The sequence below is a fragment of the Mustela nivalis genome, assembly GCF_964662115.1.
Source record: "Mustela nivalis genome assembly, chromosome: 8".
In the NCBI taxonomy this organism is placed as follows: Eukaryota; Metazoa; Chordata; class Mammalia; order Carnivora; family Mustelidae; genus Mustela; species Mustela nivalis.
The window spans coordinates 37,951,488-37,978,265 of record NC_139027.1 but is presented as its reverse complement, the minus strand read 5'-3'; the positions used below and the strand labels follow the sequence as shown (position 1 = coordinate 37,978,265).

The window sequence follows — 26,778 nt, the reverse complement described above, 5'->3', positions numbered from 1 at the left end:
AGAGGATTGTGCTCGGGGCTGAAACACTGTGTGAGGACCATATGTACCTTGCTGATGGTATAAACTCCCACATCGTCAGCGTCCAACCTGCTGATTCTCAGGGTGAAATCTGTCCCTGACTCGCTGCCATTGAACCTCTGGGACTCCAGTGAAATGTTTGGAAATTTCATAGATGAGGAGTTGTGGGGACTGGTCTGGCTTCTGCAGGTACTAACTCAAATAGGTGTTTCCATTGTTGTGTATGAGGCTCTGACTGGCCCTGCAGGAGATGGAAGCTGGCTCTCTGGGGGTGATGGGCATCAAGAGTGGGGTCCATGTCAGCACTACCTCCCCATTGGATCCTAAAATAATGAAAGGTAAGTACAGGTTGTGGAGAAACATTATGAACCATTATTATGATTTTAAATTTCATGTATATTCGGTCAAATCGTATTTAGTGATTGCAATCCTACTCTAAATATATCTGAATTCCATGGATAATCCAAGAATTTCAGGACACAGAGTGGCCACAATTTTTTTTTTTCAGTATATCACTAAAGCACTGTTCTTTGTTCCTATCTTTCTTCATGGTTTTCATGTATCTCAAAATTAAATACCTGTAGCTGGAGGGCAATCTCACCCCTGGACAGAGCACAGATAGGGATTAACAGCACCCAGACAGCTCACCTTTCCCACCGCAGTCTCCCATCTCCTCCCCCTCTCTGCTCTTACCTGTGATCCAGAGCATCAGCAGCCCTAGGAGCTGAGAAGGGAACCTCATTTTGAGAAGCTGAACTGATGAGTCCTAGTAAGTAAACACAAGCTCAGAGCTAACCTTTATGTCAGCTTTTCAAGGCAAGGTCCTCCCCAGGAGATAATATGCAAATCCCGTGGTGGGTGTGGCAGAGAGGAAAGCGCCAAAGTCAGGGTACAAGTCTCTCTCCTGGGAGAGCAGTAACTTAATTAAAACATCTTCTGTGTTTGGAAGAAAACAAACAGAGACAAGTTCCTTACTGCCTGTGTGGGAAGCAGGATATCCCCATGATAATCAGGATCTGTGACAGGACACAGTGCTCATAGCCCTTCCTTCTGAGAAAGCCCCAGGGACCCTGACGATAAAGACATGTGTGTCCAGAATCTGTTTCTGACAGGTGAATGGCCATCCTGCCTGGATCCTGTCAACTAATGATCAGGAGGAAACAGGTCCCACTCCCACTCCAGCTGATTTTCCAGCGATCTCCAGATCTCAGGATGAACTGGAGATAGAACAGGAGTCTCTGGGATCTGCTGTTTCCACGTTAATGGTCTTAGACAATTTAGTAATGATTTAATAAAGAATTAATCTCACCCTGGGGCTTCATGAATTACACTCTATTAGAAGATGAATGTGAGAAGAACTTGAGAGGATCAAAAGAATCTCTCACAGGAGGACAACTCAGCCCAGCAGAAAGAGTAGGAGAGAAGACAGATTTTTATGTTTCAGGCAGTAAGTAGGAGTGTGATAACCATTTGTTATGACCTGTGTGTATTCTTTCATGTTTCTCTCTCTGTCCCCCACAGAGAGAGAGATAGATAGGTAGAGAGGTAGGCAGATAGTTAGGGACACACACACTGTAAGGCATATGTGATACCTTTCACTAAATAGGGACATAAACTGATGGTTCTTCATAGGTCAGCTTGATGTTATGTCATATTGAATCATTTGTGAGAATTGTATCAAATTCAAACTACCTCAGAACTCAGGTCACCATTCTGCAAACAAAATCCAAGAGAAACTAAAGAATATGGTTTTTATTTCTACTAGATCATCCATAATTTAAATCTGAAGTCATACTGAAGTGAAAAATAACTGAATACATACAGTTTCAGGCTTATTAACAATAAAGCTCAGTCTGAGTAGGAAACCCTTCAAGAGTTAGATTTTTTTTTGTAAAATCTAAATGAGCTATTGTGTAAAAATGGTATCAAAAGGAAAGCCTGATCTCAGGATGGAGACATGGGCATTGAAGACAAATCATGGAAGAAGTAGAAGTAGAAAAGCTCATGTCCCATAGTTGACTAGCTAGCATTTTATTTGCCCTTTATTTGTGATTTCTGTGCTAGCCAGTGCAATCCTGAATCTTTTTTTTTTAAATTAAATTAATTTATTTATTTTCAGAAAAACAGTATTCAGTATTTTTTCACCACACCCAGTGCTCCATGCAATCTGTGCCCTCTATAATACCCACCACCTGGTACCCCAACCTCCCCCCCCCCCCGCCACTTCAAACCCCTCAGACTGTTTTTCAGAGTCCATAGTTTCTCATGATTCACGCTCCCCTTCCAATTTACCCCAACTCCCTTCTCCTCTCTAACACCCCTTGTCCTCCATGATATTTGTTATGCTCCACAAATAAGTGAAACCATATGACAGTTGACTCTCTCTGCTTGACTTATTTCACTCAGCATAAAAACATGGATGGGAGTGGAAGAGATTATGCAACCCTGAATCTTACTCTTGAAAATGCCAGTCTTCCTAATGAATCCTGCTAGTGAGTGAATTCAGGAAGATAAGCCAGTGAAAATGAAAAAAAAAAATCATGAGAAAAGCAAATGGAAAATACAAAACAGTATTGTAAATCTTAGGGTGAGTTTGAAAAACGATTATTACAGATGTTAAAGTAAGAATTACATTATCTAGTGCTGTGTGTCAAGTACTCTAAAAGAAATAATCAGAATCACATTACCCACTATGGTATGTGAAACCTCAATGTGTGGATATATGGGCAGAAATTATTCATCTGTCATGTTTATTTTTTGTGTATCAGGTGAAAGTTTTTTTTTCCCCCACAAAGTATTCTTAAGAATGCCTCAATTTCAAACATATAAATATTTCCTTCAAAACACAACATGAAAATGTTACAAGTCTCCTTTTATGTTTGGTTACATATCTCAGAATGCCTTGCCTAAAATATCTAGAAAGTGCAAATTCTTATAAAGATTTCTTTTTCATCTAAAGTCTTTGACATTTTCCTATACTCCCTGTAGACTGAAGGAAGAACATTCCTAATTCTGACCAGGAGTGTTTGTGCCCCTCATGTTTACAAACTAGGTTGTATCCTGGACAGTAAAATGGACCTGCAATGAGCAGGTTGTGGCACACTACACAGAAATTACAAGCATTTGTAAGGAGTGCACGATGGACCTCCATGAGGTCCAGATGAGGAAAATGACTCTAGAGTCTCTAATCTTGACCACCATCACTTGAATGAGGAAGGACTTACACAGGTGGGTTTTATTGCACTTTGGTCTCTGTGCCCAGGGACGTCTCTTTGGAATCTATAAAACTGGACGCCAGGGTGTGGTTGGTGTCCCTTGGGTGGTTCTCTTGATGCTTCTTATGTGAGTCCATTATTCTTGGATCAAGGTTTGTGGGTGGGGAGTGTTCCTATTATATGTTCTGTAGAACTGTTGGGTCCATTACCAAAGGATCAAGACTGAGACAAAGTGAAAGTTATGCAAAGCCTTATTCAACAAAATCTAGAACTTAATATTCATGAAGGTGTGTTACTGAAACATAATTTTTTTCTAGAATAACCCCCATTTTTCAGAGATAGCCAAATCATGACTAATTTATTTGAAAAATAATTCCAGTTTTAACAAATTTGGCCTAATTATTTACATAAACTCAGCAAGAACAGTGATTGATCACATAGATTTTTTAGAATATGCTTTGCTGGAACTTTTTATAAGGAATCTCTAGGTTGAAATTGTAATAGCCTCTCCAGGCCAGAAGCCAAGCCAATTACTTGCCATCAGATATGCCTGCAATACCAGTCAATTTGGGTGAATCCTCTTTCTGATGTCCCCAAAGTATCTTGAGTTTTTTGCACCTGCCAGGAAGTGACATTCTTTAATCACCTGGTGAGTTCACCTGGGAACTCTGTAAGCAAGGTATCAAGCCAACAGTTTCAAGGGGTTTATGGCTCCAGGTTTTATAAAGTCAACCTTAGTTCCTTTAAGCTATCTGGTCATATCTGAGTCTTTCTCAAATATGATGTTCCAGTCAAAGCCTTGGTAAAATAACCAGCATTTCCAATGGTGTCCTGTTACAAGGAGAACAGATTCTTATTGAACTTATGCAAATGACTGATTGCCATGGAAGAAAGAATACTTGCTGAGACCTTTTGATCTTTAGAGGATTCAGATAGAGAAAAAAGCTGAATGCTTTGATTTGTTTAAAAATGAATATTTTTACATCTCTGTTCCACCATTTTTCATTGTTCTCTTTTAAACCTATAAACCAAGGCAAATAAAGGACACTTTCCCCAAGCCTTCTATGACTTACTAAAGACTCTCAAGTCTAGTTTTTATTATTTTATTTCAAGTTCTGGTGCAACCAGACATTTTTATTTTAAGACAAAACTACTTATTCTCTTAGGCCCCCTTTTTGTGTGTGTGTGTATAGGTTTTCTAAACTTACTATCAGTTATCAGTCAACTGCCTTTTTTCTGTTTTTTTTTTTTTTTTTAAGACAACATTAAAACTTTTAATAAAAAACTTAAAGGCATTTTTCTTTTGGTAGTCTAGAATACATGGAGTCATTTCATGTATTTATCATTCTGATGTGCTACATTTTAAAATTCATTTTAATCTTAGTCCATCCTGACTATACCTAAAATTTATTTTTTGAAGATTCCCTTCACAAAACTTTTACAACGTTTTTTGCATCTAAGTTTTGTCCCAAGCCTTTTTTTGTTGTTGTTCAAAACAATTATCTCATTTAGGAAAAAAAATACCTTTTATCTTTAACAAAATGTATTTCCATTTCTTTTTTTTTTTTGTATCTCCTACTTTTTGCATATAAGGTTGTTTTTCTTACTTCCATAAGTCTTAGTGACAGCAGAATTTTTTATTCTTAGACACATTTTAGTCTCTAGTGATTGCTAAGTATTAAACAATTGTGAACACTTACAGTAGAATTCTGTAGATGGCAAATTCATGAATCAGTTAAGCAGAAAACATGTTTACCAATAGATTTAAATATTTTTTTGCAGTAAGAAGTCAAAAGCACAAACCTGGTTCCAGTAATTAATGCTTTAGTATTTTATCCTATTTGGTTAAGACTAGATGTCCAACAAATTTTATTCCATTTGTCATCTAAGCAAACCTTTAAAGTTTCAGGTTACCAAAGACTTTGAAAGCTACCCATAACAATTACCCATTAAAACTTTGAGGCAGACAATTAATCATCAGTTATTTCTTTGCTAACAGTTCAGTTATTTCTTTGCTAACAGATTTTAACAAATAACATGAGCTTATTTGACCTTCAGTAAACTTTGAAGTTTCACATTTACTGCTGTAACTTTAAAGACATGTCTACCTTAATTAAACCAACAAACTTAACTTAGTTTAAATACTGATTTATGTTTCACCTGGACCCACTCCACTTTGAATGTTTACCTGAGATATGGATGGGAAGATCTGAAGTGGGGCGTTAGGTCCAGAGGGTGCTCTTTCTGTTCCTTGACAGTGAAGAGAGAAGGAGTCATGGTGCAAGAAGCACCAAGGATGGTCTAGCGGTCAGTTATGCAGACTGCACCCAAGCTGGTGCAGAAATAGAAGGGGGAGACAGAAGAACAAAGTGCTGCCAGAAGGCCCTGCCAGCAAGGGGGAGGGGCTAGGTAGTCTAGGTAGGGTCAGAGAAGGCAAAGAACTTCCCTGAAAGAAAGGGAGTTTTGGCAGCTGCTTGGGAATATTCCTTAAAGTCTCTGTCTCGAGTTAGACTAACTACAGTTGGCTCCAGTTATAGCCATTAACAGAAGAAATTTTCAAGGAAGAAGTCCCACATCTATTAGGAGGAACAGAGAGATGAAAGTCAGAGTCCCCTTACTCTCTGTTTGCCATTTCTTCAAACACAACAAACAACACAACAGACAAAAAAAGACAAGACACGGACAACCACAGACCCAGCAGCCCTTACCCAGAACCTGCTGTTGGTGGGGATTTTCTTGGTCCCCTACAAACATTCACCAGTGGGGATTTTCTCTGTCCCCTAGAAATGCTTGATGGTGGAGATTTTCTTGGTCCCCTAGAAACGAGCAACAACAGACAACAAAAAGACAAGACAAATACACAGACCCAGTGGCCCTTACCCAGAACCTGCCACTGGTGGGGATTTTCTCAGTCCCCTGACCACTTAGGGGGGCTTGAACCCTTGGCGATGTACCAAAAGAGGGATGGGGCATCCCCGCATCCACTCCAGCCCTGGGGAGCATGGCTGCGTCCAGCTTCTCCCCGGTGAACCATACCCTGGAACTCTACAACCAGACAGACAGACCGAATATCACAATAAAATCTGGAGATCTTACCTCCAGAGGCTTTTCCCAGAAATTCTGATGCTGGCTCAATTCTCGTCATTTGAATCCAGACGAGCCCCCAAATGTTGCGTCCATTAGCAAAAGAATAAGACTGAGACAAAGTGAAAGTTATGCAAAGCCTTATTCTATGCCAAGCATTAGAAGTTAGACTGACTGGCCAGGGGAACGAGGTGGAGACAAAGTGAAAGTTATGTAATGGTTTATTCTATGCCAAACGTTAGAAGTCAGACTGACTGGTGAGGGTTGCCTCAGAAGAGAGCGACGCCCCTTTGGTCTTACAGGCTAGTTTTTATAGGGCACCACCACAGACCTCTACATTTGTGGCTTTGGCTGATTTGATGTCTCCTACCTGGGTGTTTTAGTAATGGTTACCCAGAACCGATACAACAAAATGGCCCTGTTTTAGGTATGTGTTTAAGCAATGGTTATCCGAACCGGTATCAGTAACTGCTGAGTCATTTATTAAACAATAAAATGGCTACCAAGGCAACATGGAGTCACTATGGCTAAGTAGGCACAGGCAGGCCTTAGGAGTTTAACAGGTTTTAACGTGGAATTGGCCCCAACAGAACTTGATCTATAAATTTTCTCAAGCCAAACCACTCAAACTCATAGTGCTTTGGCCAAGTTAATGGACAACAGACCTGTATCCTGACTGAGCCCAAATGAGGGTCTTTCTGAGAAAAAATGAGCTTATCCTTGCCTGTGAACTGAGATGAAGCCATCCAACAGAGGGAGCTTCCCAATATGAGGTCTGTTGAGCAGCTTCTTGGGACCTGTGACTGTTAAAGATTCCCTTTTCCAAAGAACTGCAAATTATCACCCTCTAGAGGATGAACTCACAGAGAATAATTTTGGTGCCAGGCAGCTCATGTATACATATGAATGTGTTGATCTTCTGACTTTAAAATTCATTTCTCAACCATGGGAAGCAGGTCATTTCTGAGCTTTAATGATCTCTATCCTTCACAGTCCTGATTTCTGTATGTGTAATTTGAATTCCATCTGAATATCATCATTTCTTTTCTTTGTTTTCCCTTGGAATAAATGTATATGTAAATACTTTTTATAGAGCTGTCTGAGATCTGCTTAGTCCTGGGGAGAAATGGGAGCAATGTCTTAAGTTGACTGTATCAATTATTCTTGTATCAGTTGTAATCCTTGGGTAGGACTCCCAATCACGCCAGTCTAACGGAAAGTGAGACAGATTATGAGGTGGCCTGTTGTCAGGTGGCCTGTTGTCAGGCCATACCCACCTGACAACAGGCCACCTCATAATCCCTCCATTGTAATGAACTCTTTCCTTTGTGTAGCAATTTGCATCCCCAACCCCAAAGTGTCTTCTGTGAGGGATGGAATTTCTGTCCTGAAGAGTTCTCATGAAGTCCTACAGCTTTCTCTTCAGTTAAAATATCTTTCCACTGCTTAAATGTGAGATAGCTTGATTATTTATTTATGTGTTTGCTTTTTCTCTGTGGAAGTTTGATGCACGTGAGAGATAAAGAGGAAAGAAGACTAAAGGGGGCAGGAAAATGTATGATCCTTATTGAAATTGTCTGTTCTGTACATAGAGAGTTATGAGTTGAGTGCACATTTGTACAATGTTAACGTATCATGTCAATGTTCTCTTTATTCATGGGTCAGTTCGTGTTTGTGGGTTTTTTATTTGTTTGTTTTGTTTGTAGATTCTACATAAAAATGAAGACATATGGTATTTGTCTTTTTCTCTCTGACTTGCTTTGCTTAGTATTATACTTTTTAAGTCCATCCATGTTGTTGCAAATAACAGATGTCATTTCCGAGGCTGAGTCGTATTTCAATATATATATATGTGTATATGCCACCTATTTACAGAATTCGTAGCTTATATTTGCTATGAATTTACAACAGTCTATTTGGGTGCTTGACCACCAAACAATTTTTTTTGTAGGTAATATTTTAATACTGTTTTTTATCTTTATTTTTTTATTTTTAATTTTTTTATAAACATCTAATGTATTTTTATCCCCAGGGGTACAGGTCTGTGAATCACCAGGTTTACAAATTTCACAGCACTCACCATAGCACACACCTTCCCCAATGTCCATAACCCCACCCCCCTCTCCCAAATCCCTTCCCCCCAGCAACCCTCAGTTTGTTTTGTGAGATTAAGAGTCACTTATGGTTTGTCTCCCTCCCAATCCCATCTTGTTTCATTCATTCTTCTCCTACTCCCTTAACCCCCCCATGATGCATCTCCACTTCCTCATATCAGGGATATCATATGATAGTTGTCTTTCTCCGACTGACTTATTTCGCTAAGCATGATACCCTCTAGTTCCATCCACATTGTTGCAAATGGCAAGATTTCATTTCTTTTGATGGTTGCATAGTATTCCATTGTGTATATATACCACATCTTCTTTACCCATTCATCTGTTGATGGAAATCTAGGTTCTTTCCATAGTTTGGCTATTGTAGACATTGCTGCTATAAACATTCGGGTGCACGTGCCCCTTTGGATCACTACATTTGTATCTTTAGGGTAAATACCCAGTAGTGCAATTGTTGGATCATAGGGTAATTCTATTTTCAACATTTTGAGGAAGCTCCAAGCTGTTTTACAGAGTGGTTGCACCAGCTTGCATTCCCACCAACAGTGTAGGAGGGTTCCCCTTTCTCTGCATCCTCACCAGCATCTGTAATTTCCTGACTTGTTAATTTTAGCCATTCTGACTGGTGTGAGGTGATAGCTCATTGTGGTTTTGATTTGTATTTCCCTGGTGCCGAGTGATATGGAGCACTTTTTCATGTGTCTATTGGCCATCTGGATGTCTTCTTTGCAGAAATGTCTGTTCATGTCTTCTGCCCATTTCTTGATTGGATTATTTGTTCTTTGGGTGTTGAGTTTGCTAAGTTCTTTATAGATTTTGGACACTAGCCCTTTATCTCATATGTCGTTTGCAAATATCTTCTCCCATTCTGTCGGTAATCTTTTGATTTTGTTAACTGTTTCCTTTGCTGTGGAAAAGCTTTTGATCTTGATGAAAACCCAATAGTTTATTTTTGCCCTTGCTTCCCTTGCTTTTGGCAATGTTCCTAGGAAGATGTTGCTGCAGCTGAGGTCAAAGAGGTTGCTGCCTGTGTTCTCCTCAAGGATTTTGATGGATTCCTTTTTTATATTGAGGTCCTTTATCCATTTTGAGTCGATTTTTGTGTGTGGTGTAAAGAAATGGTTCAATTTCATTTTTCTGCATATGTCTGTCCAATTTTCCCAATACCATTTATTGAAGAGGCTGTCTCTTTTCCATTGTACATTCTTTCCTGCTTTGTCGAAGATTAGTTGACCATAGAGTTGAGGGTCTATTTCTCGGCTCTCTATTCTGTTCCATTGATCTATGTGCCTGTTTTTGTGCCAGTACCATGCTGTCTTGATTATGACATCTTTGTAGTAGAACTTGAAGTCCAGATTTGTGATGTCACCAACTTTGGCTTTCTTTTTCAATATTCCTTTGGATATTCGAGGTCTTTTCTCATTCCATATAAATTTTAGGGTTATTTGTTCCATTTCTTTGAAAAAAAATGGATGGTATTTTGATAGGAATTGCATTAAATATGTAGATTGCTTTAGGTAGCATAGACATTTTCACAATATTTGTTCTACTAATCCAGGAGCATGGAACATTTTTCCATTTCTTCGTGTCTTCCTCAATTTCTTTCATGAGTATTTTATAGTTTTCTGAGTATAGATTCATAGCCTCTTTGGTTAGGTTTATTCCTAGGTATCTTATGGTTTTGGGTGCAATTGTAAATGGGATTAACTCCTTAATTTCCCTTTCTTCTGTCTTGTTGTTGGTGTAGAGAAATGCACCTGATTTCTGTGCATTGATTTTATATCCTGACACTTTACCAAATTCCTATATAAGTTCTAGCAGTTTTCGAGTAGAGTCTTTTTGCTTTTCCACATGTAGTATCATATCATCTGCAAAGAGTGATAGTTTGACGTCTTCTATGCCGATTTGGATGCTTTTAATTTCTTTTTGTTGTCTGATTGCTGAGGCTAGGACTTCTAGTACTAGGTTGAATAGCAGTGGTGATAATGGACATCCCTGCCATGTTCCTGACCTTAGCAGAAAAGTTTTCAGTTTTTCTCCATTGAGAATGATATTTGTGGTGGGTTTTTCATAGATGGCTTTGATAATATTGATGTATGTGCCCTCTATCCCTACACTTTGAGAGTTTTGTTCAGGAAGGGATGCTGTACTTTGTCCACTGCTTTTTCAGCATCTATTGAGATTATCATATGGTTCTTGTTCTTTCTTTTATTAATGCATTGTATCACATTGATTGATTTGCGGATGTTGAACCAAACTTGCAGCCCTGAAATAAATCCCACTTGGTCGTGATGAATAATCCTTTTAATGAACTGTTGAATCCTATTGGCTGGTATTTTGGTGAGAATTTTCGCATCTGTGTTCATCAAGGATTTGGGTCTGTAGTTCTCTTTTTTGTTGGAATCCTTGTCTGGTTTTGGGGTCAAGGTGATGCTGGCCTCATAAAATGAGTCTGGAAGTTTTCCTTCCATTTCTATTTTTTGGAACAGTTTCAGGGGAATAGGAATTAGTTCTTCTTTAAACGTTTGTCATAATTCCCCTGGGAAGCCATCTGGCCCTGGGCTTTTGTTTGTTTGGAGATTTTAGGTGACTGTTTCAATCTCCTTACTGGCTGTGGGTCTGTTCAGGTTTTCTATTTATTCTTGGTTCAGTTGTGGTAGTTTATATGTCTCTTGAAATGCATTCGTTTCTTCCAGAATTTTCTGCTAAGGACAGGAACATGGCAGGGATGTCCATTATCACCACTGCTATTCCACCTAGTACTAGAAGTCCTAGCCTCAGCAATCAGACAACAAAAAGAAATTAAAATTTGTTTGCGTAGAGTTACGTAGAGTTGCTCATAGTATGTTCTTATAATTGTTTGTATTTCTTTGGTGTTAGTTGTGATCTCTCCTCTTTTATTCATGATTTTATCTATTTGGGACCTTTCTCTTTTCTTTTTGATAAGTCTGGCCAGAGGTTTATCAATCTTATTAATTCTTTCAAAGAACCAGCTCCTAGTTTCATTGACTTGTTCTATTGTGTTTTTTTTTTTTTTTGTTTCTATTTCATTGATTTCTGCTCTGATCTTTATTATTTCTCTTCTCCTGCTGGGTTTAGGGTTTCTTTCTTGTTCTTCCTCCAGCTCCTTTAAGTGTAGGGTTAGGTTGTGTACTTGAGACCTTTCTTGTTGAAAGGCTTGTACCGCTATATATTTTCCTCTCAGGACTGCCTTTGCTGTGTCCCACAAATTTTGAACTGTTGTATTTTCATTATAATTTGTTTCCATGAATTTTTTCAATTCTTCTTTAATTTCCTGGTTGACTCATTCATTCTTTAGAAGGATGCTGTTTAGTATCCCTGTATTTGGCTTCTTTCCAAATTTCCTCTTGTGACTGAGTTCTAGCTTCAGAGCATTGTGGTCTGAGACTATGCAGGGAATGATCCCAATCTTTTGATACTGGTTGAGACCTGATTTAGGATCCAGGATGTGATCTATTTTGGAAAATGTTCCATGTGCACCAGAGAAGAATGTGTATTCTTTTGCTTTGGGATGAAATGTTCTGAATATATCTGTGATGTCTACCTAGTCCAGTGTGTCATTTAAGGCCTTTATTTTCTTGTTGATCTTTTGTTTGGATGATCTGTCCATTTCAGTGAGGGGAGTGTTAAAGTCCCCTACTATTATTGCATTATTGTTGATGTGTTTCTTTGATTTTGTTATTAATTGGTTTATATAGTTGGCTGCTCCCATGTTAGAGACATAGATATTTAAAATGGTTAGATCTTCTTGCCAGACAGATCCTTTGAGTATGATATAATGATGATATAATGTCCTTCCTCATCTATTACTATATAGTCTTTGGCTTAAAGTCTAATTGATCTGATATAAGGATTGCCACCCCTGCTTTCTTCTGATGTCCATTAGCATGGTAAATTGTTTTCCACCCCCTCACTTTAAATCTGAAGGTGTCTTCGGGTCTGAAATGAGTTTCTTGTAGGCAACATATAGATGGGTTTTGTTTTTTTATCCATTCTGATACCCTTTACCTTTTGATTGGGGGCATTTAGCCCATTAACATTCAGGGTAATTATTGAGAGATATGAATTTAGTGCCATTGTATTGCCTGTAAGGTGACTGTTACTGTATATTGTCTCTGTTCCTTTCTTATCTTCTACTTTTAGGCTCTCTCTTTGCTTAGAGGACCCTTTTCAATATTTCCTGTAGAGTTGGTTTGGTGTTTGCAAATTCTTTCAGTTTTTGTTTGTCCTGGAAGCTTTTTATCTCTCCTTCTATTTTCAATGATAGCCTAGCTGGATATAGTATTCTTGGCTGCATTTTTTTCTCGTTTAATGCTCTGAATATATAATGCCAGTTCTTTCCGGCCTGCCAGGTCTCTGTGGATAAGTCTGCTGCCAACTCAATATTTTTACCATTGTATGTTATAGACTTCTTGTCCTGGGCCACTTTCAGGATTTTCTCATTGTCACTAAGATTTGTAAATTTTAGTATTAGGTGATGGAGTGTGCGACCTATTCTTGTTGATTTTGAGGGGGGTTCTCTGCACCTTCTGGATTTTGATGCTTGTTCCCTTTGCCATATTAGGGAAATTCACTCCAATAATTCTCTCCAATATACCTTCTGCTCCCCTCTCTCTTTCTTCTTCTTCTGGAATCCCAATTATTCTAATGTTTCGGCTTATGGTGTCACTTATCTCTTGAATTCTTCCCTTGTGGTCCAGTAGCTGTTTGTCCCTCTTTTGCTCAGCTTCTTTATTCTCTGTCATTTGGTCTTCTATATCACTAATTCTTTCCTCTGCCTCATTTATCCTAGCAGTGAGAGCCTCCATTTTTGATTGCACCTCATTAATAGCTTTTTTTATTTCAACTTGTTTAGATTTAGTTCTTTTATTTCTCCAGAAAGGGCTTTTATATCTCCTGAGAGGGTTTCTCTAATATCTTCCATGCCTTTTTTGAGCACGCTAGAACCTTGAGAATCATCATGCTGAACTCTAGATCTGACATATTACCAATGTCTGTATTGATTAGGTACCTAGCCTTTGGTAGTGCCTCTTGTTCTATATATTTTTGTGTGTGTGGTGAATTTTTCTGCCTTGTCATTTTGTCCAGATAAGAGTATATTAAAGAGCAAGTAAAATACTAAAAGGGTGGCAAAGAACCCCGGAAAATATGCTTTAACCAAATCAGAAGAGACCCCCAAATCATGGGGGGGAGAAAGGGGATGAAAAGAGGTTCAGAAAAAAAAAAACAATTAAAAAAAGAAAACGAGGGCGCCTGGGTGGCTCAGTGGTTAAAAGCCTCTGTCTTCAGCTGGGGTCATGATCTCAGCATCCTGGGATCGAGTCCCATGTCGGGCTTTCTGCTCTGTAGGGAGTCTGCTTGCTCTTCTCTCTCTGCCTGCCTCTCTGCCTACTTGTGATCTCTGTCTGTCAAATAAATAAATAAAATGTTAAAAAAAAAAAAAGAAAACGAATAAAGAAAAAAAACCAAGAATATATATATATATGTATATACATATACATATACATATATATATATATTAGATAAACTAGTTAAAAATGTTAAAAATAAAAGGGTTAAAGTTAAAAAAAATTAGCAAATTAGCAGAAGAAGAAAAAAAAAATAAAAAAAAACCCAAATTAAGTTAACTGTAAGACTAATGAATCATGGGGAGAAAGCCATGAGTTCATTGCTTTGCTTTCTCCTCCTCTGGAATTCCGCTGCTCTCCTTGGTATTGAACCTGCACTCCTTGGTAGGTGAACTTGGTCCTGGCTGGATTTCTTGTTGATCTTCTGGGAGAGGGGCTGTTGTAGTGATTCTCAAGTGTCCTTGCCCCAGGCGGAATTACACCACCCTTACCAGGGGCCAGGCCGAGATATTCGAGATATTCGCTGGGGTTTGCTTTCAGGAGATTTTGTTCCCTGAACGCTTTCCGTAGAGTTCCAGAGGACAGGAATGAAATGGCGGCCTCCCAGTCTCCCACCCAGAGGAGCTGAGAGCTTGGGGCCCCACTCAATGCGCCCTCAGAGAATAGCGCCAGGCCTCTGGTCACGCTCTGAGCTCATCCAGGCTGCGACCGGTTCAAGGTAACCCCGAGATGAGAGCTCACTCCTCGGCTCTGTCTCTGTAGCCAGCTTCCCCATTCTAATACCTACAAGCTCTTGGACACTCAGACACCCCAGATCCTTCTGTGACCCTGCAGGACCTGGGGCCACACTGAACCCGTGTGGGTTTCACCCCTGTTTAGCCTCTGGAGCGATGTCCCTCAGCAGAACAGACTTTTAAAAGTCCTGATTTTGTGCTCCGTTGCTCTGCCGCTTCCTGGGAGCCGGCCCCTCCTGCTGTGTTCTATCTTCCCGTCGCTTTGGATTCACTTCTCTGCAAGTCCTACCTTTCAGAAAGTGGTTACTTTCTGTTTCTAGAGTTGCTGTTCTTCTTCTCTTCTATCTCCCATTGGATTTGTAGGTGTTTGCAATGTTTAGATAAGATATCTAGCTGATCTGCTACCTGATGTAGCCTCAGCCTGCTACTTCTTCGCCATCTTGACTCCTCCCTCCTTAATGCATTTTCTTATTTCTGCATTCTTGCTGCTCCAGCCAGGAAGGGACTGCCTCTCCCAAAATTAGCTAATTCCCAGAGGCAGTAAAAGACTTGCCCAAGGGCATACATTTGATATGCAAACCAGACAATCCTGAGCCCCAATCCTTTCTCTGTTCCTTTCAATGAGACCAGCTATTTGTGACATTTCCCTCTACCCAAAGCCCCCCTGGGTAGAGGACAAGGGACACAGCTATAGTCTGCAGCCTGCTGAAATTTTCAAACTCTCCAATCTTATGTCTAAGTAGCTTGTTGACTTTTCTTCTCCATTACTTCTCATGAAATATGCAGTAAATACAGGCCAGCAGTACTTCTCTCTGTATGCTCTTTTCACCTCGGTACTACCTGTGTCGCTGGGTGGCATGCTGTGTGTTCTGTTTCCAGGGGACTATGCGTATAATAAAAACTTTTACTGCATTGTAATAGCTTTCCTGTCTTTGTTTCTTACCACATCTGATTAAAGACACAGGGCCTGCCAACCAGCTAATAACAGAGAAAGGATTCCAGGTTCTGTCCAGGTTTACATGATATGTTGATGTAAGTTAACCTGGACAGCTCCCATACTATCCTGCAATGAAATAAGATGTTTGGTTAGCAGATACTCAAAGAGTCCAAATGGTCTTTGACTTAATGTGGCTGGGGAAGTCACCTGAAATAAGGACAAGGATGTCCTATGGGGTGCCTGGCAAGGAAGGCTCTGGAAGGAGGAGAGTGGAAGGATAAAGGAGGAAAGATCAGAGGCAAGAAATTACCCAGCCTAAACCAAAAAGAGAAACTAAGATAAAAACAAAACAAAACAAAAGCCTCAATTCAAAACCAACAACAACAAAACCCCACAGTATCCGGGATACATGGGGCCAAAAAAAGATCCAACATTTGTGCCACTGGAATCCTAGAAAGGGGGAAGAAAGAATGGAGACAAAAAATATTTTGAACAAGTGATTGCTGAAAAATTTTCACATTTAGCAGACCCCCAACAGCATAATTCTGAAGAAATATATGTCCGGACACATCGTACTAAAATTTCTGAGCACTAAAGGAAAAGGGAAACATATCATAGGCTGAAAGAGAAAAACCACACTTACCCAGAGAGGAAAACACCTTGAATGATGGAGGATTTCCATTCAGAAACCATGCGGGCCAAATGGAAATGACATCAGCATTTTTTTTCTAGATATAATTGACATATAATATTGTGCAAGTCTAAGTTTTACACAATGTGATAATTTGATCTATGTTTATATTGTGAAATGGTTACCAACATAAGGATAGTTAATGCAACCTTCACTTCACATAATTATCCTTCTTGCTTTACTTACTTACTTTTTTGTGGTGTGAGCATTGAAGGTCTAGTTTCTTAGTAACCTTCAAGTACAATATAATACTGTTAACTACAGTCTCCATGCTGTATAAGAGGCCATCAGACCATTATTATTTTTTTTTCTTAAGATTTTATTTGTTTGACAGAGAGAGATCCTAAGTAGGCAGAAAGGCAAGCAGAGAGAGAGAGACAGACGGGGAGGAGGAAGCAGGCTCCCTGCCTAGCAGAGAGCCCGATGTGGGACTTGATCCCAGGACCCTGAGATCATGACCTGAGCTGAAGGCAGAGGCTTTAACCCACTGAGCCTCCCAGGCAGCCCCCAAAATTATTTTATATATAGAAGTTTGTACCCTGTGATCAACATCTTCTCTATGTATCTCACCACCCAACCCCTGGCAACCACCAATCTATTCTATTTTTCTATGTATTTGGCTTTTTTAGATTCCACATGGAAGTGATATTATACATAATATCTTTCTCTGTTTTCTTTATTTCACTTAGCATGTTACTTTCAAGTTTCATCCATGTTGTCCCAAATGGCAAAATTCCCTTCCATTTCATGGCTGAGTAGTATTTCATTGTGTGCCTACACATGTATAGCACATCTTCTTTATCTATTTATCCATCAGTGAACATTAGGTTGTTTCCATATCGTGGCTATTTTAATAATGCTGCAATGGACCCAGTGGTGCATATATATTTTCAAATACCCAGAAGTGGAATATTTGGGTCATAGGGTGGTTCTATTTTTAAGTTTCTGAGGAAACTCCATACTGTTTTCCATAGGGACTGCACCAATTTTCATCCCCAGCAACAATACCTGAGGGTATTTCTCCTTATCCTCTCCATATCCTCTTTCTCTTATCCTCTATAATACTTGGTATTTCTTGTTGTGGTGGTGGTGGTTGTTTTTGTCAATACATATTGATTTTATCAAATAGTCTTTCCGCATCTGTTGAGACAAATCTTATGATTTTTACCCTTAATTTTGTTAATGTGACATGTCATGCTGATTGATTTAGGGATATTGAACCATTCTTGCATCTCTGGAATAAATCCTTCTTGATCATGGTATATGATCCTTTTAACGTATTGTTGAATTAGGTTTGCTAATATTTGGTGGAGGATTTTTGCCTCTATGTTAATCAGGATTATGGCTCTTCTCTTCTGGATGCCAAGAACTACAGCCTTGTCTCCCATCCCTTTTTTCTCCAGGCAGGGCTGGCACCCCAGAATGGGATCTGGAAGGGGAGGCAGATGCACATAGCTTGGGCTCCTGGAATATACAGAAAATGACAATTTGGGCAAGCAGCTTGCTCCAAACTGCACGTAGGTGAACAAATGTTTAATTTCAAACCCTATTATTTGCCCTATAAATATGGCCCTTGTGGGGATGATACACTAGAAGTGTCCCCTGAGGGGAGGTCGCTCCACCCAGGCCTCTCAGTTGGGACTCCAGCTTGGCTGTCTCTACGGGGCTTCCCCAGTTGGTGAGGTGGGGTGTTGTAAGTACCTGATATGAGGTAAAGTGGTCTTATTCTCATTTTCTGCCTACTATTCCCTTCCTGTATGTGTAGATTCATTTTGTCTTCTGTTTCTATTGTTTTTTCTATAATAATAATAATAAAGTTTTCTTTCCTTTTTGAGCCAAAATAGGGCTGTGGTGAATCTTTTGTTCAGCATGAGCGGGGACTCTGTGTTGTGATAAGAGCTACTGATGTAGTTGTTCATCACACTAAAAAATACCTTGGCAGCAACATCTCAATGGGCATTGACTGCTCCACTGGGCGCCCTAGCCTACTTAAGTTGACATATAAAATTAACCATCATCAGAGGCAAATTGAGGGGCGGAACTATGGGCAAATCTACACATTGTGAGGGTGAGGTGTGGATCACCAGGTAGGGTCTGCCTGATACAGACTCTATCTGTGTTTAGGAAATGGCTCATGTCACGAAGAGGTGCAGCAGTCACGGGGACCCATGGAACAACCAGGGTGCCACCTGACAGAGGAATACTCAGGCATCTGCCCCACTCAGAGGAAAGATGGCAGAAGTGTTGTGGTTGGACTTGCAGTGCTCTTGAAGCCTCCACACCCTCTGCCCTCCTCACCAGGACTGCATACTCGGCGTCTTAAGGGAATCCCACTCCTGCCCCCTTCCCTCTGTTTAAAAAGGAACAGCAGGACGAGAAACAGGTGCAGGGACATTTATATGGTGCCCATGCAGCACTGCGCTGACTTCTTAAACCCTTGGAGGGAGCTGAATTTTCTTGAAAGCACCTAGATTTCACTCATTGGTTAATTCGACACAAAACAGAAATATTGAACTGAAATATTGAGCTGTAAAGATAGAATAATGAAAATTCAAGATTCAGTCTTCCCCTAGGTCCAATGAGGGTCCCACATGTCTCCCTGAGTGAGGAAATTCTGGGCCTGTCTTCCATCTCTAAGCTCTCTGGTCCTTGCACAGCCTAGGACCAAAATCAAGTATTTGCCTCATTCTTACCCATCTTCAGGAGAAAAATGGCTTCAGAGCTTGCTGTTTTCCAGTCAGAGGTTTTATAAAAAGTTGGACCCAAAGTTCTCCACTTTCTTTTTGTGCCTTCCAATTCTTTTGCCCCTCCCTGTCTACCATTATTTGTTTCCCAACATATTTTGCTATTTTACCAGGGTTATTGATATGAACAGTGAAGCTCATCATTTCTGGACACTGAATCCATTTAAAGACATTTTTAAATTGAAAATGGAAGCTCTTCATTTGATCTTGTAGCAGTTTGTCATTTTAGAACTAAGTTGTTCTCAAAAGTTTTCTTTTGTGTGTTCCTGTCTATTTTGAAGTTATTTTTGGTTCCTTACATTTCCACTGGGTACTTTCACAACCCACTGCTTATGAGATTTGCTTCTGTTCCCCCTGACTGCTTTGCTTCTGTTCCCCCTGACTGCTTTGCATAAGCCCCTCCACGCCCAGACCAGAGGCTCAGGCTGTATAAAAGGGGCCTCTGCTGTGTGAGGTGAGCTGTGTCAGGCAGGCAGGGGGAGTAAGATGGTGTCACAGAGGCAGGTCCTCCTCTGCTTGTTGCTGTGGGTCTCAGGTGAGAAGCTGAAATATGCCATAATCCTTCTGGAGTAGTGTCATTTTAAACAACTCTTTAAGAAAATTAATGAGAATCACTCTTTATTTCCAAAATAGACCCAACGATGTACTGCCATGTGGTACCATTAGGAAGCAAGTTTGCAATGACATATTTCAGTGTGACTGGGATAAAGTGTTTCTGTATCACCATTTTTCTGATTGCAGGTGCCCATGGGGACATCACGATGACTCAGTCTCCAGGCTCGCTGGCTGTGTCTCCAGGTCAGCGGGTCACCATGAACTGCAGAGCCAGTCAGGGTGTTTATAGCAATGTAGCCTGGTACCAGCAGAAACCTGGGCAGGCTCCCAGGCGCCTCATCTATGCTGCATCCAGCAGGGACACGGGCATCCCAGACCGGTTCAGCGGCAGTGGGTCTGGGACAGACTTCACCCTCACCATCAGCAACCTCCAGGCTGAAGATGTGGGAAACTATTATTGCCAGCAGTATAATAACTTTCCTCCCACAGTGCTTCAGCCTCGAACACAAACCTGCTCCCTGGGGCTGTGGGTCAGTGAGGCTTTGCTGCAGCAGCTGCTTCCTCTTTGTTTAGCCCTGAACATGTGTGTTCCACTATCTGCCTGAGAAGTCACTTCTCCTGACTTAACTCCTTGTAGAGCTGTAAGGCCCAGTGGAAAATGACGGGGTCAGACTTTTCCTGCATCCCCCACTCCTTTTTTAAAAAAGATTTTATTTATTAATTTGCCAGAGTGAGAGAGAGAGAGAGCACAAGCAGGGGAAGCAGGAGGCAGAGGGAGAAGCAGGCTCCCCACTGAGCAGGGAGTCCAATGCAGGACTCAATTCTAGGATGCTGGGATCATGACCTGAGTTGAAGACAGACATTTAACGGACTGAGGCATTCAAGCATCTCTTTCTGTGGGACGTTAGGGTGACAAATGCTGTGAAGATGTCTTAGAGATGCTGTTAGGAGTTTTTGTGCTTCAGAAAGCTTCATGTTTCCCAGGGTCCCATGAAAGAGGTGAGCCAGGAAAGTCTGTCCTTAGCCTCTGACAAAGGGCCATGAACTTTCTACCTGGCAGATCAGTTCTCCCTTACTTCTCCTCTGGGCTCTGGGACATTTCTCTTCTATCTCCTCATTCCCTTTTCTACACCGTCCAACACCTTCCCACTCGGAACCTTCCCAGGATGAAACCTTTGAGCTCTCCTATTCAGAATCTCCCACGTGGAAGGTAGTGTCCCTCTCGCTTTTTCCTTCCATGGGCCCTGTTTCCCAGCCTTCCTGGGCAGTGTCCTGCATATTCATTTCAGCTCCAGCTCCTTTCCTACCTCCCTTCTCTCTCTTCTCCGTTTCTCCCAGGCTTACTCATTCTTACAAAGGCAATTCTCTCATTCTTTTTTTTTTTTTTTTTTTAAGATTTTATCTATCTATTTATTGCTGGTTGGGAAGGGCCATGGGAGATGGTGAGACTTTCAGACAGACACCCTGTTGAGTGGGGACCTGATGCCTGTTCCATCTCACACTCCTGAGATTATGACCTGAGCCAAAACCAAGAGTCAGATGCTCAAAAGACTGAGCCACACAGGTGTTCTGATTCCCTCACTCGTTTTAACCCTGTAACTTTAGGAACACGGGATACTGTGCCTCAGCACCCTTTTTCACCACTTGTCACCTTTTTCTTTAAAGTCATCCCTTGGGTATTCAGGTCCAGGACCGCAGGACCATGGCCTGAGCTGAAGTAGAGCCTCAACCGACTGAGCCACCTAGGTGCCCCTGAGATGCTCAGCATTGTAATGATGGAGAATTTGTTATGATTTTCTGATGGCGCACCTAAGACATGGCCATGAGTGTGACTGATCAAGATTGGGTGGGGAAGAGACAATTGGAGAAGGGTCAGCCAAACAATGGAAGGGTCATATACTGAACACAGTGAAACCACCAAAATTGTGACAGGCTATGAGAGGCTGTATGAGGCGGGTGCTAAAATATTCCAGAAACCAGGAGAAACCATGGGGCTGGTGTTTGTCTGCAATAAGGAGTGATACTAGAGTGGCGTAGTCTACCTATCTTGATTTTAAACAAACTTCCAGTTTCTAGGCAGAACTAGAAGTCTCTAGAAGTAGCTGAACAGGGTGATCAAAGCTCGGTGAGCAGGCTGTTGGGGAAACAAAAAAGCTCAGGTCACTTTTAGAAGAGATGTGGGCTACTGCGCATCTCAGTGGTTTTGTGGGGAGCGTCGGGGGAGAATGTGTTCAGGTGGTGAGTCCTTTATCTCTCCTGTCTTCCATATTTTTTGTTTGCCTCCCTCTTAAACCTGCTTTGCTGTTCTTTCCAAATTTAAAACATTTTCTAGTGACAAAAGGAACCTGCTCTTGCTCCTGGTTTTGCACTAGAAGTCTTCTCTTTTAATGTTAAAAATATGTTGGGAAAAAAAACGATGTGCATTGGTTCCAGCACAAGGATAGACTGAGATCTAGTGTTTTCTCCTTTGTGAGATGTTTTTTCTGGATTAAAATTTGAGTGGCAAAGTCAGGAAATAGGAATGCACAGCATATGGTGACTACAAACTTCCAGCAGATAAGAGGTTCTGCGTAGGGACGGCTGTTGGAGGTGATGGGAAACATCATAAGGACCTGAGTGGAGAGGGCCAGACTAGGGCTGTCATGACTAGCATAAGACTCAGAGAGGGCTGAAGTCTGATGTGGGGTCCTGTCATTATGACGGTACATCCTGATGTTCTAGGACCGAAGTCAGCCATATTGTCATTAGCTTGCAGGCTGTGGATGGTAGGAGTCAAGTCTGTCCTAGAACTGCTGCCTCTGAACAGGCAGGCACACCATTAACTGAGGTGGAAGGGCAGTAAGTGAGGGCCTTCTGTCCGTGCTGGTGCAGGCTAAGCAGTGCTTCCTGGCCATGTGGAGGGGGCTCTCACTGGCCTTGCAGCTGATGGAGACTCTCTCCTGGGGAACGGCAAGGGACCTGGCAGCTTGGGAGAGTGTCATGTGCTCACCGGAAGCTGCCATCATAGGCGCACTGGGCTGATGAGGAGATGCTGTGTTTCTGTTAGAGCCAGAGTGGGCCTCCCAAGGTGAGGCCAGGCCCTAAACAAGCCGAAGTTGGTGGCATTCATTTCCTGTCCCCTCCCAATACCACTCTTCTCAGGAGCACGACATTTACCCCTGAGGGAACTCTCAACTTGGGGACCTTCTTTCACCTGGACCGTAAGAGCAAGAGCCTGAGGATCTGGCACCATCAGGCTGCCTCTTGCCCTCCCAAGGCTGCTCATACCCTCTCCATGGAAAAGACCCAGTGAGCAACATCAGGCCTGTAGTGGAGGCCATAGGGGTGGGAGGTTGATGCAAATGCCCGTGGAGGATGAAGGCAGAACTGGCAGAGTCCAAGGTCATGTTGGTACCTGGTGCTGCTGCCACCAGTCACTCTCCTGAGCTGCCTGCCCTTGCCTGGCCCTCCCCCCGACAGATGACAAGCAACTAGAATGATCCGTTAGGCGATGGTAAATCACATGTGGCTCAGCCTGCTCCTGTCTGGGAAAAGTCACTGGGAGCCACTCGGGAGGGCATTTTGTAGACGATGAAGAATTAGTTCATGAGAATGTGTTGAGATGATATAGGATGTGCTCTTGTCCTGGGACATGGAGTTCACAATGGTTATGTCTTCCAGGCTTTGTTATGGTGCCTGCACATGACACATCAATGTTAGAGGCAGGGTGAAGGTGAAGTTGGGCACAGGGGCTTCTCCACTCTGAGCAGGAGTGACTGCTCTGCCTGGGAGGGCTTCGAGGGGGAATGACATTGGTTTCCAGGACTGTGCAGATACAGTCCTGGGCTTCTCCACACCAAGACAAGTTCCTTGATTAGTGTCTGTTCCCAGCCTTTACCAAGGTTCCATGCTCAGCCCTCTCACCCTTTCCAGGTCCTGAGGACATGTCAGGACTTCATTTGAAGGACTTTTACTCAGTGGGGCCGACTTCCTCTCCCTATCAGAACCAGGCCACCCTGGTTCACTCTTTTAAAATCTCATGGCTTTCTGTTCCAGACAATATCACAACTTGAAATACATTATTGTGGTAATTCTAGGGATTATGAGTGTTTCTGAAATAACCTGTATCCTCATAGTAAGAGAGCCCAGGGCACTGTCCCACGTGGCATCTCAGACTAGAAGGCAAAGATTTAAGAAACTGTTCTCCAAATACCTTGGGACATGCTTGAGCTATACATGGAAATTTCTGGCAACCCAAAGTCCCACAGGGTGTTCTGTGAGCAGATGTCCCCTTTGCGCACAACTTCAAGCTCTTCTGAGCAATTTTGCATGTTGTGTCATTAGACAAAACCACAGGCTGCTCTCAGCATCCTTAAAGGCAGCTGGTTTGGGCCCTGGGGTAGCAGCCTCTGGTCCAGCTCTCTGAGATGGTGTCCGGGGCTCCCCTGCTATGGATCCTGCTCCAGGTGAGAGGAGGGCACTCGGAGAAATGGTGGGCAAACTCACTGTGGCCACGATGATTATGGTGTCTCTCAGTTCTTGGTGGATGGAATTCAAGCATTTGGTGTGGGGTTCCATTGCCCAGTTACCTTTCGTTTTCTGGTTCCTCAGAGTGTTGTCCATGACTTTGACTACAAGGTCATCAATGCTGTGGGCCTCCACTAGGATGCTCTCAGTACGTCTGTCAAATCTGTTGTGTTTCTCATTCCAGGTTCCACTGGGGACATTGTGCTGACCCAGTCACCAGGCTCTCCAGGGCAGAGGGCCACCATCTCTTGCAAGACCAGTCAGAAAGTCGGTGACATTTTGGGCATTACACACTATATTTCATGGTATCAACAAAAATCAGGACAGTGTCCGAAAATCCTGACTTATAAAGCATCCAATCGAGTGTCTTGGGTCCCAGCCCAGTTCAGTAGCAGTGGGTCTGGCACTGAGATCAGTTTTATGATTGATCTCATGGAGGATGGTAATGCTGCCAGTTATTACTGCCAGCAGAGCAAGGACAGTCATCCCACAGTGCTCTGGGTGTAAACAAAACCCTCCCTAGGTGGCTGCTCAGTGAGGGTCCATCCCTCAGGGTGTCCCTGCTCATGACCCAGGGTCTCTGGGCGGTTTGGGTAAAAGGGTCAGACTATGAGAGAAGAAGGTCTCAAACTGACATGTGTCTGTGTGTTTGTGTTTTCCACAGAACCTGTTTTATAATTTAATGATCATATGACTATGGGGCTCACATAGTCACCCCTCCATGCTGTTCAGAAACTAAGAACTGAATGTAGTTGTCTGTGCTCCTTTGATTCCGGTTTCTCCATCTCTGTGTCTTTCTCAAAAATGACCTCTTCTGTCCTAGATATATTTACTTGTCCTTTTCTCCTTGTCTGATTTTTATGCCCTTTTTCTATGATACCCATCACGTATCTGGCCAAGGTCTTCTCTTGTCTTCTTTTTCTGCTTTCTAGAACATCACAGGTAGAGTGAACTCCCGAAGCCTGAGTGTTCACAGTGACAAAGATTGAAGTGTCAGTTTTCATATCTGTCTCCACCCCTACCTTGGCCTCCCTTGAGCTTCTATATCTTCCCCAGGGGGAGCTGAGGAAACTGACAAATAGTGCCCTGTAACATGTCAGTGTCCTCAGATTCCCATTAGTTTCTATGTTTGTAAGAGTGTGTCACCACATAAAAATTTTACTGTCCTATTCCTTTTATATTGCCCCACAAAAAGTTAGCACAATCTCAGTGGATAAAACTCACATTGATCATCAGATAGTTTCTAGGAGTCAGACTTCTGGGCAGGGTTTAGCTGGGTTCTCTTCTTAGGGTCTTCCAGGATGAAACAATGTGTTAACTAAACTCTCTTCTCATCCAGGGGTTTGAACAATCTGTTTCCAAGGTCAATTCAAGGTGTGGGAAGGATTCTTTAATTTGTGACTATCTGACTAAAGGTCCTGAACTTTGGTGGCTGCAGGCTGGTGGTCACACCAATGTCCTAGAAGCCACTCAAAGTTCCTGACATGTGAGATCCTTACTAAGCATAGCAGCAAGGGGAAATCCATTCTCAAGAGAGAGCTCTTAGTTCCTCCCTTAAGGGCTTCGTCTTGATTTAGTGAGGTCCACCCAGCATAATCTCCATTTTAATTAACTCAGAATCAACTGATTTGAGATGGTAGTTACATCTGCCAATTCTCTTTCCCTCTGCAATATTGCGTGGGCTAGGAGGAATTCACAAGCTCTGTCCACACTGAATGGGAGGGCATGTAGTTGTCATGCCTTCTCCTCCTCCGTCTGTCTGCTACAACTGTTGCACTTACATAAGGCTTTTTGTTTGTTTGTTTGTTTCCAAATTCTTTCTCCTAAGAGTCTGCGGTGTCTAGGACATCAAGTACAAAATGTCCCCAGCTAATGGATCATGGATAGCATCAGACCCACCCTTAAATGCCATGTTTCCCTTCTAGCTTCTCATATTTCTCCTGTTGCTTCCCAATGGAAGAAATAGCCAATGCTTCTCATGGCTTTGTGTTTAATTTGTAATAAATTGATAAACAAAGAATATTAGACATGTATTTTGAAAAATTCCTGAATTAAGAAAGAAAGAACCATCTCAGGAATGGCCTAAGCTCCTTCCCTAGAAACCTAGAAAATAAAGAGTAAATAAAATCCAAGTAGCTAGAATGAAGGAAATTAAAGATTAGAGTGGAAATCAATGGAATATATATTATATATTATAGCCTCTCAAAATGTAGGATCCTTTTAAAATCAGCCTGGGGTAGCAGCTAAATGTCTGGTCGTGCTCAGTTGAGAGGGAAAGGTAAATGTTTTGGCTCAGTTTTCTAGGTGGGTGGAGTGGGTTCTCTTCTCTAGAGGGAGCCAGGGCCTGTCATTTCTGGCCCTTGCATATATCTAGGCTCCAGATCACACACTGGGGTTCTAGTTTCCCTATGTTTTGGAGGTTCAGAGGTCTTTACAAAGACCTTAATGTATGGACAAGGGCTCAGTTCATCAGCCTCCAGGGAAAGGGGAGGTGCACCTGTGGGTACTGGGATTTGCTGATGGAAATTATGTACAGCAGATTCTTACCACAGAGGAAACTCACCTCCCACAGTGCCCCTTTCTTTGGTAATGGGGTTGAATTAAGCTGTTTGGACAGGGACGTGTAAGTGACGCCCTGGTCTAGAGGTCCACCCACCTCCCAAAAGCCCTGAGAACCTTCCCTCTCCTCTGCCCGCCTAGCTTCTACAGATGGAAGGACCACAGGAACTTCTAAGCCAGGACTCCCTCACCCACTCACTGCTGATTTGCTTCTTCCTCTGCAACCACAAAACCCTGGGAATTGGGTGTGGT

General features: G+C 41.9%; 1 protein-coding gene and 1 gene segment (V, D, J or C); one reads left to right on the top strand and one right to left on the bottom strand.

The window, feature by feature from the left end:
* The window catches only part of LOC309870877 (immunoglobulin kappa light chain-like), a 613,762-nt gene that overhangs the window by 319,248 nt on the left and 267,736 nt on the right, over positions 1–26,778 (bottom strand).
* Positions 1–26,778, top strand: part of LOC309870876 (uncharacterized protein) — a 166,039-nt gene that overhangs the window by 9,589 nt on the left and 129,672 nt on the right. Inside the window, exons 3-4 of the mRNA XM_082743449.1 lie at positions 19,331–19,441; positions 19,648–19,995. Of these exons, the coding sequence (XP_082599575.1) occupies positions 19,393–19,441; positions 19,648–19,995 (397 nt within the window). The 5' untranslated portion in view covers positions 19,331–19,392. The remainder of the gene's footprint in view (positions 1–19,330; positions 19,442–19,647; positions 19,996–26,778) is intronic.